The 10,527-nt window shown below is 41.6% G+C and overlaps 2 protein-coding genes across 2 annotated transcripts; both read left to right on the top strand.

Moving 5' to 3' along the window:
* Positions 1–4,823: 4,823 nt before the first annotated feature.
* guca1b (guanylate cyclase activator 1B) lies at positions 4,824–6,498 on the top strand. The gene is made up of 4 exons (XM_047364516.1): positions 4,824–5,268; positions 5,623–5,772; positions 5,901–6,015; positions 6,133–6,498. Exons 1-4 carry the CDS (start codon positions 5,065–5,067, stop codon positions 6,249–6,251), a joined length of 588 nt encoding a protein of 195 aa, XP_047220472.1. The 5' UTR covers positions 4,824–5,064; the 3' UTR covers positions 6,252–6,498.
* Positions 6,499–6,894: 396 nt separating this feature from the next.
* Positions 6,895–9,705, top strand: oard1 (O-acyl-ADP-ribose deacylase 1). Its single transcript, XM_047364526.1, has 5 exons — positions 6,895–7,237; positions 7,346–7,511; positions 7,675–7,733; positions 7,825–7,937; positions 8,051–9,705. Exons 1-5 carry the CDS (start codon positions 7,088–7,090, stop codon positions 8,079–8,081), a joined length of 519 nt encoding a protein of 172 aa, XP_047220482.1. The 5' UTR covers positions 6,895–7,087; the 3' UTR covers positions 8,082–9,705.
* Positions 9,706–10,527: the final 822 nt, after the last annotated feature.

Here is a 10,527-nt window from a genome sequence, read left to right as displayed (position 1 = left end):
GGATGAGCTAAAGGCCGCTATCGAAGCATCCTGGGCCTCCATAAGACCTCAGCAGTGCCACAGGCTGATTGCCTCCATGCCACGCCGCATTGAAGCAGTCATTTCTGCAAAAGGATTCCCGACCAAGTATTGAGTGCATAACTGTACATGATTATTTGAAGGTTGACGTTTTTTGTATTAAAAACACTTTTCTTTTATTGATCGGATGAAATATGCTAATTTTGTGAGATAGGAATTTTGGGTTTTCATGAGCTGTATGCCAAAATCATCCGTATTAAGACAATAAAAGACCTGAAATATTTCAGTTAGTGTGCAATGAATCTAAAATATATGAATGTTAAATTTTCATCATGACATTATGGAAAATAATGAACTTTATCACAATATGCTAATATTTTGAGAAGGACCTGTATGTATTTGAACCCTCTTTACCCTGATACTCCCAAATAAAATCCAGTGCAAGCAGTTGCTTTCGGTCCACCTGTGTTTAATTAAATCTCAGTATGAGTCCAGCAGTTCTGTGAAGGCCTCAGAGGTTTGCTAGAAAACATTAGTGAACAAAAAGCATCATGAAGACCAAAAAACACAGCAGGCAGGTTGAGGATAAACTTATGGAGAAGTTTAAAGCAGGAATAACCTAAACTTTGAACTTCTACTGGAGTGCTGCCATGATCTTGATAGATCTAGAACATATAGATGATCATGAGGGAGCAGATCATAACATCTGTTCAATCCATCATCTCAAAATGGAAAGAGTATGTCAGAACTGCAAGCCTAACAAGACATGGCTGTCCACCTGAACCGGCCGGCTGGGAAAAGAGATCAATAACACCTCTAGTTTACAAATCAGGTGGGAGAATGTGTTGACAGGAGAACTATTATTGGTAAACTACACAAATCCGACCTTTATAGAAGACTAATAAGTAAGCCATTGATATAAGGAAAGCAAAAAGAACAAGTCTCACCTGCCTTAAGTTAAATTACATGTTCTTCTTTCTTACTCATACTCGTCGTCTTCCGCTTTATCCGGGTCGCGTGGGCAGCAGACTCAGCAGAGACGCCCAGATGTCCCTCTCCCCTGACACCTCCTCCAGCTCCTCCGGGGGGAGCCCAAGGCGTTCCCAGGCCAGCCGAGAGACATAGTCCCTCCAGCGTGTCCTGGGCCTCCTCCCGGTGGGATGTGCCTGGAACACCTCCCGAGGAAGGCGTCCAGGAGGCATCCGGTATAGATGCCCAAGCCACCTCAGCTGGCTCCTCTCGATGTGGAGGAGCAGTGGCTCTACTCCGAGCCCCTCCCGGATGGCCGAGCTCCTCACCCTATCTCTAAGGGAGTGCCCGGCCACCCTACGGAGGAAGCTCATTTCAGCCGCTTGTATCCGGGATCTCGTTCTTTCGGTCAAGACCCAAAGTTCATGGCCATAGGTGAGGGTAGGAATGTAGACCGACCGGTAAATTGAGAGCTTCGCTTTTCGGCTCAGCTCTCTCTTCACCACAACGGACCGGCACAGTGCCCCCATTACTGTGGCAGCCGCACCGATCCGTCTGTCGATCTTCCGCTCCATTCTTCCCTCACTCATGAACAAGACCCCAAGATACTTAGAGACAGGAACTCCCCTCCAACCTGAAGAGGACAAGTCACCCTTTTCCAGTTGAGAACCATGGCCTCGGAGTTGGAGGAGCTGATCTTCATCCCAGCCGCTTCACAGTTGGCTGCGAACCGCCCCAGTGCGTGCTGTAGGTCTCGGCTAGAGGGGGCCAGCAGGACCACGTCATCTGCAAAAAGAAGACACAAAATCCTCTGGTCCCCAAACCAGACCCCCTCCGGACCTTGGCTGCGCCTAGAAATCCTGTCCATAAAAGTTATGAACAGGACCGGTGACAAAGGGCAGCCCTGCCGGAGTCCAACATGCACCGGGAACAGGTCCGACTTTGTTGCCGGCAATGCGAACCATACTCCTGGAGCACCCCTCACAGGGGATCACGAGGGACACGGTCGAATGCTTTCTCCAAGTCCACAAAACACATGTGGACCGGTTGGGCAAACTCCCATGAACCCTTGAGTACCCTGTAGAGGGTATAGAGCTGGTCCAGTGTTCCACGGCTGTGACGAAAACCACACTGCTCCTCCTGAAGCCGGGGTTTGACTATCGGCTGGACTCTCCTCTCCAATACCCTGGCGTAGGCCTACCAGGGAGGCTGAGGAGTGTGATCCCCCTGTAGTTGGAACACACCCTCCGGTCACCCTTCTTATGTAGGGGGACCACCACCAAAGTCTGCCAATCCAGAGGCTTGGCCCCAAGGTACCCGTCAGCCACCTCAGGAGTCCCACAAGCCAACCACAGCTGATAGGTTTCCTCGGTGTCTCCAGGTGTCACTGTCGTTTCCCACGTGGGTGTTGAAGTCCCCCAGCAGAATAATGGAGTCCCCGGGAGGGGCACTATCCAACACTCCCGACAGGGATGCCAAGAAGGCCAGGTACTCCGCACTACCACTCGGCCCGTGGGCCGAAATGATAGTCAGAGACCTCTCCCCAACCCGAAGGCGCAGGGATGCGACCCTCTCATCCACTGGGGTAAACCCCAACACGAGACGTCTGAGCTGGGGGGTGACAAGCAAACCCACCACAGCCCGCCGCCTCTCCCCGTGGGCCACTCCAGAGTAGAAGAGAGTCCAGCCCCTCTCGAGGAGATGGGTTCTAGAGCCCACGCTGTGCGTGGAGGCGAGCCCGACTATTTCTAGTCGATATCTCTCAACCTCCCGCACAAGCTCAGGCTCCTTCCCCCCCAGCGAGGTGACGTTCCATGTCCCTAGAGCCAGCCTAAGCATCCGGGGATCGGGCCGCCAAGGTCTCCACCTTCGTCCGCCGCCCAATCCTCTTTGCACTGGTCCCTCACGGTTCCCCCTGCAGATGGTGGGCCCACTGGGGGATGGTCTCGCATCTCTCATTCGGGCTTGGCCTAGCCGGGTCCCGCGAGGAGCAACCGAGCCACCAGGCGCTCTCCGACGAGTCCCGACCCCAGGCGTGGCTCCATTGTGGGACCCCGGCTCCGCCATACGGGGCGACGTCACGTGCATCGATTTTGTAGTCGTCATGCGGGGTTCTTGAACCACTCTTTGTCTGACCCATCACCTAGAGCCTGTTTGGCATGGGAGACCCAACCAGGGGCATTTAAGCCCCAGACAACATAGCCTCTAGGATCATTTGAGCACTCAAACCCCTCCACCACATTAAGGTGGCGGTTCTTCTGTCTTCTCCATTTTAAAGAGTAGTTGAGAGAACGTGGAAATGCATGAATTAATATTTGAAAGTTCCCTGACCCTCTGATCAACTCAAAAAGTGACTTAAAAATAAATAAAAAATTATTCCACTAGAACAGAGTAATCCCAGAAGAGCAGGAAGAATTGTGAGGGATCTAGATAATTTGGCACTAAAGATTTTGTTTACAATATTTATTTCTTAAGATTTTTCTTCCTTGTACTTAAGTTAAGGTTTTTAAAGTTATAAACACAATTTATTAAGGAGTTTTAAATATCTTTAACATGAGGGCAACTATGTACGGAGTGTGTCGTAGGTAAATGGATCACTCCAACTTTACATGTCCATTCAAGACACATAAGAAAAATCTTTGCTAACAACTTCATGTTTGCAAGCTACACCCTGTTATTATCCCGCTTTATGATATTGACAACAGCCTTTTTCTTAAAACATTGTTTGGAGGGTTTTCCAGTTTACTAAGCCAGGCTGAAATAGGAGTGAACATAATAATCCTCCGGTCCAGACACAGATTGTTAGGCTAGGTGATTGGGAGAGAGAAAGCAAACAGGTTAATTTAAAATGCCAGTTGTGTAACACCAGAGGGTAATAATCATTTTAATCACAAGAGGATAACATCCAGTGACTTCCCAATGGCCTTGACACATCTAAGCCAAGATTATCACTATCCCTGCTGTCAGCACATATAATGGGCCAGGGAAGTCCTAGCCTATTCACAGTGCTGCAGTTTTTCCTCTAAAGTAAGTTATTTCCAATGGCGTGACATAGTGATTATGTCACTCAGTGACTCTCACAAGTAGACTACAGCAGACACATAAATAGTAATTAGGGCTTTCAGGGATAACTGAACACTTGACCTCAGTGAATCATCAAACGGGTCAGGAACTTCCTATTCTTGGACTAGAGTAAAATGGTCCATCCAGACTCTTTGTTTTCATCTCATGTTTTGGTAATGTAGTAATTAAATTATTTACACCACTTTCACTTTAAACATGTTATGTGTACAATTTAAAACTTCTCTACAAATGGATATACTTAATACTGACTAAATCCCAATTTTTACACCATTATGTGGTCTTAAATCCTCTTATATTATATTATAATATTATATTGTAGATATGTTTATACTGTTTAATTTGTATTGTATTGCACCGACTACGCCAAAACAAATTCCTTGTATGTCCAAAAACGTACTTGGCAATAAAGCTTTTCTGATTCTGATTCTGATTACAAATGCTTAAATATGTGGTGCATAAAGTTGAAAAATGAAAGTTGAAAGTTGAAAACAAATAAAACTATGATAAATAAATAAAGTTTTTACTTTGAGATTATCCTACTGCAATAAAATACATTTATTCAAAGCTTTTTACGCATCTTTTCAGGGCTGCCTATAATAATAGAGGATGTCGTACATAAACAATGTTATTAGAGCGCAAAGGATATCCCTTCCTGATCTTTGTATGAACTAATTGATTTTGACAGGTCTTCATTTCTAATCCTTTACCATATGACATGTAGCTCTGTGTCTCATCCTCACTTTCAGAAGGGATTTACCACAAGCAAGAGGCTAATAACAGTTCTGCTTGCATGGACCTTCATGCCTTTTTGATTATTTTAATTTTTGCTGATTAGAAAAAAGCTCAAGAAACAGTTTTATAAATGTAACGTAAAATTTATGGAATTTTAACTCTAGAGAAGGAAGATATAAAGCAGTTACAAATCATAAAGTGGTTCTTTGTAATGTAAGAAAAAATTTCAGTTTTGGGGGAGCTAGAGAAAATCTTCCCATCATGGGTCAGCGCCTGAGCGAGGACAATGACCCGGACAAGGAGATCGACGTGGCAGAGCTGCAGGAGTGGTACAAAAAATTTGTCGTGGAATGCCCAAGTGGAACGCTTTTCATGCACGAGTTCAAGAGCTTTTTTGGTGTCACCAATAACAAGGAGGCTGCAGATTACATCGAAAACATGTTTCGAGCCTTCGACAAGAACGGCGTAAGTACCTTGGGATGTGATTCTGGTGTTTTTTCTTCTAATGATAATGTTAGAATTTGGTGTGCCTAGAATGATTCAGAAGGAATTTCTGTTGTTAGACACTGCATTTTGTGACAGCAGTATAAATACAGCTAAAATGCCAAAACATGCTCAAAGGTGTGCAGGGATTTAATTTGCATTCTTTCATTTTCCTCTTAGAGGTGGATTTTTAAAAAGTAATATCTCACTATTACCTCTCCAAACATTCTGAATAAATGTATTGTATTTAACATTTTGCAAAACAGAACCTTTCCTTTTTAGTATTTCTTCCCGAACATCTGCATCGTTTAATGTTTGAACACTCTGATTTCACAGGACAACACCATAGATTTTCTGGAGTACGTAGCAGCTTTGAATTTAGTTCTTAGGGGCAAATTGGAACACAAGCTGAAATGGACATTCAAAATGTATGATAAAGATGGGAGTGGATGCATCGACAAAACAGAACTTCTTGAAATTGTGGAGGTATTATTCCCATTAAATTACGTTTATATCTACAGTAGTGTTGATATGCAGGACATTTGAAAATTTGTTTTAAAAAAAAAAACAGATGTGGAAGAAGTCAGTGTAACACCCTTTCCTTTCGCCTGCAGTCTATTTATCGGCTAAAGAAAGCCTGCCATGGAGAGCTGGATGAAGAATGTAATCTGCTTACCCCAGACCAAGTGGTTGACCGGATATTTGAGCTGGTTGATGAAAATGGAGATGGTGAGAGTTTGTAACATTTTCTTGAAGGGGCTCTGTCAGTCTGCTGTAGAACCCGTGTTAAGTTATGTTCATTGCTACCGGATTGAAAAACTGACTACTTATCCTGTTGCCACACAGGTGAGCTCTCTCTAGATGAGTTTATTGATGGAGCACGCAGGGACAAGTGGGTGATGAAGATGCTGCAGATGGACGTGAACCCCGGCGACTGGATCAATGAGCGAAGACGCTCTCACTGAACATTCTGGCATAAATAAATGATGCACAAAACGTAGGCACATCTGTTGTTGATGCTTGTAAAGGGATCATATGTTTTTAGAAGTTACACGTTCAATTAAGCAAAGGTGCAAATGAAGAACAGTGTAATTAATTGTTGCCTATTTTCTGATAGGTTTGTTTTACAGTTATAAATCACTTACTGTATGTCCTACTGATTGTGTCATAAACCAAGCATAAAAATTGTTCAATAAAAAAGGTTTAAAGTTGTTTGTTTGCTTGACTTGTAGGCATTAATTGAGGGAGATTCATACTTGTCCTGAAGTTTTGCAGAATATTGGGATTTCTTTGATAACACCAAGATAATAGGAGTGCTAAAAAACGGACATGCACCTGATACAGCTAATTAAGGGTTTGATTCAAACTGTTCCTGTGTAATTTATTTATTGCAAACACATTAATAATTTAAAAAGTTTACAGTTACCCTAATGTGCAGTGGGGGTGAATTCTTTTGGTGCATCTCTATGTCAATAGTACTTTAATGCGCTCCCTGGAGTCCACAATATCCGAGGGTTGCAGCTTAAATTGAACGCAAACCCCGCCTACACGGCAGCGCCGCTCTCTTCGCCGGTGTGTAAATGGTGCGGAGCATTTTACTTTTTCAAAAAAAATCTTATTTTTTTCTCGCGAGAGTCTGGGTGGTGTTTTGTTTCGTCTTCGGTCCGGCTGCTGAAATAAGTGTAAGCTACTTGCGTGTTTAGTCTTTAAACTCCGAACTGCTTTAAGCGTTTTGTTGTTTAAACGAGATACTTTGAGGCTTCGGAGAAAGCTAACAAAGTACTCTTTCCGTCGGAAGCACATGCAAATAGTCGTGCGTGGTTTCGCTTGTTTATTTAGGAAGACGCGTTCACAAGTTTTACCACTGAGTCCAGTCAGCAAACAGGATCTCAACTCAATGTTGTCAGCGTCGTCTTATAATCGAGCGCCATGTTCCACTCATGGAATACAGGTTGTTTAAAATGACACGTTTCAACAGTTTTAAATGTGTCAGCGCACCTTGTTGTCACTGTGGTTGTTCTGACATTTAACTGACTAAACGCTGCCCCCTCGTGGCTAGTTTCCAGAAGACAGCTGGAGGCTGAAGCATGCCTCCGGGGACCTGTTCTCCTGCCCAATGGACGAAGCCTTGGCCCACTGCATCAGCGAGGATTGCCGCATGGGGGCAGGGATAGCAGTGCTGTTCAAGAAGAAATTCGGCGGGGTGTCGAAGTTAAAGGAGCAGCGTGAGTCAGACCCGCTATTAAAAAGCCGTTAGGAAAGGTTTGCTCTGGTTTAATGTGAAGAGAAAAAGTTGAGTCGTTTAATACAGTGCATACACATGTCTGGGTTCAGCTGGATATGTTAGATAGTATAATCTTTAGTGTTTTTTTATGCATGTCCAAATAGGGAAGCTGCCAGGACAGTGTGCATTGCTGATACAGGATGGACGTTTCATCTACTATCTGGTAAACTGGTTATGTCTAGTTCATATACTACATAGGATCAAACGTTGGTTCTGTATTTGTCTAACTATATCTTTCTTTTTATGTGTCTCAGATCACAAAGAAAAAAGCCAGTCAGAGACCCACGTATGAAAACTTGAGACTGAGTCTGGAAGACATGAAGTCTCACTGCTTAAAGAACGGTGTCAAGAGGATATCGATGCCTCGGTTTGTACTAACATTTGTGAAAAACTTTACATTTTTGGCTAAATATATTCTCTGATTCTGGTTTTTTAATTGTAATGATTAAGCAGCATATTTGTCTCGTGTCTCTCTCTCAGTATTGGGTGTGGCCTGGACAGACTGCAATGATCAAGGGTGTCAGAGATCCTGAAACAGGTCTTCAAGCACACTGATATCTACATCACAGTGTACAGCCTGCCCCAGAAAGAAGAGACCACAGTGATGGAGGAAAATATGCGCAAATGATTCATGGTTTTGCTTATTGTTGGCTGTGTTCATTTTATGCACTTTTTTGTATTACTTCCACAGTATGAAGCCAATACTTCTTCTAATGGAAAAGCAGTTATGTTATGAGTAAATTGCAAATAAAACACTATTTTTTTTTTTTTTTTACAAATCAGTTGTACTTTAAAGAACCTCTGCAAAGACATGGCACAGAACTCCTTAGCAACTTTGTTAATGGAAAGCTTGGCTCCCTCTTGTGTGAATATAGGTTTTATTACCGAATTATGATTTAACAGAAACATTTTAACACATATCCTACTGGTTTTAGAATACACACAATTCCAATAAGGCATTTTTGAAGCTTTTACTTTATGATATTTTAATATTTATTTTCGATAGATTCTAAAATAACCATATTTCAGTTTCTCATCAAACTACGCACAGCTATTTACAAAAACAAGAGGTGTCTTGGTGATTTATCAGAAAGCCCATATCTTTGATAAATGACCATTAAAACCCTCCTATCAGCTTTTGGTTAAACCACTGCTGGCATAAATGACAGTTTAAAGTTCAGTCAGACTGGATGTAGTTTATATTTTTGGGTTTAACTCAGAGATGCTCTATTATACCAAATGCTATGCATATCCATTATTTTTGAGACCTCTGCTTTTAAATCAGACTGCCTTTGTTGAAAAAGGTGTACAACTAAAGCATTACCATAGAGGAAAAAATTTACAGAGCCATACCCTTTTTGCACTTGGCTGCATAGTTATTTATTTTTTTTGTAGACTACTTTTTGTACAAGTGTAAAACGGAGTGCTTTTATTGAGGTTAAAGCGGATCACTAGAAGCTATGCTAAGTTAAAGGAAAAGGATTTGTTTGGAAAATTAAAATATATTTTCAAGGCTGGAGAAATGGGACCATGTAGTGAGGAAAAACGTGAAATAAATATAAAAATTTTAAAAAGACATACATTCTAAAACCTAAACCCTAAACGGTGAACATGGAAAAACTCTGTCATTCAAAACAAACATAAGTGTAACACAATCCATTTGAAAATGCAAATCTTGGTAACATTTTTAAATAAAATTTAAACAAAATTATGAAGTTCAGCTAAAAGTCAGATCAAAAGCCAGACTATAGGTTAAGGTTTTTAGGTTGCGGTAACACTCCGCTGCCCTCATGTCTTCAGGAAGGCTGTTCCAGAAGATGGGAAGCGCTGTAAAAAAAGAATGTTGTCTCACTGGGAATTTTAGTTTTCACTTCAGGTACCAATAGAAGACCTAAATGGTCTGCAGGGCCTGTCCAATAAAAGCAAATCTAATAAATAAGTAGGACTAAGACCAATAACAGCTAAACAATAAATTCAAACCCTAAAATCAACTACTAAGCAAAAGAAGAATCCATATAATGTGGTCCTCAGCTTTGTTGCAGCTCATTTATATAGCAACGGTTCTGGAGCTATGCTCTTAGCAAGAGCAGAAATTTACTGATGTGTCTATTAAAGGTTATACACTGAGAAAAAGAGTTAAAGTCTGGTAATGTTCTTCACGTAGTAAAATTTATTCACTAAGCACTGTAAAATAAAATATACAGTTGTGGACAATTGTTTAGAGTTCATAGTTGTTTGAATGCATCTAATTTTCCAGCCAGTCTTATTTTCTGTGAAGTCTTCCTTCTGCTTTTGATCCTTGGCCACTCTTCATTATATTTTTATTTATTCCAATTTTTCTTTTTTTTTTTCATCTCTCCTTCTTATATAACCCAACTTGTTTAACAGCTGATTAGATCAAAAACAGGATTTCTATATAATAATGGTATGTGTAAAATGAATTGGAAACCAAAACCAGAAAGACAAGGAAGAAAATAAAAACCTACAGTTTAAATGGATCAAAATATTGCCAAAATGACTCATCCACTGATCAGCTCTAAGATGATCAAAGATGGTCTATGGTTACCTGTGAGTACTGTAACAATTAAAAGACGCCTTTGTGAAGCAAAGCTGTTAGCAAAAAGCCCCCTAGAAGGCCTGTTTTGAAAAACTGTCATGCTAAAAAGGTTACAATTTGTCAAGGAACGCACTGACTGGCCTACAGGGAAATTATGCTATCTTTTATGGACTGATAAAAGCAAAATTGTTATTTTTAAATCAAAACAGTTCATCAGACAACCTCGATCCACCAAACCCCTTCAAATCATAATACACTGTAAAGCTTGGTGGGTAGGTGATCAAGCTATGGGTGTGTTTATCTAACTATGTTATTGGGCCTATTTCATCAAAATACCAGAATATGTCCTGTAGCCTTGAGCCAAAAGAGGAAATATCTTTAGAAATAGGTTTTTCAACAA

This window comes from Girardinichthys multiradiatus, chromosome 1 (assembly GCF_021462225.1).
Source record: "Girardinichthys multiradiatus isolate DD_20200921_A chromosome 1, DD_fGirMul_XY1, whole genome shotgun sequence".
NCBI lineage: Eukaryota > Metazoa > Chordata > Actinopteri > Cyprinodontiformes > Goodeidae > Girardinichthys > Girardinichthys multiradiatus.
The sequence above is the reverse complement of the archived record's forward strand: the minus strand, read 5'-3'. Positions and strand labels throughout refer to the sequence as shown.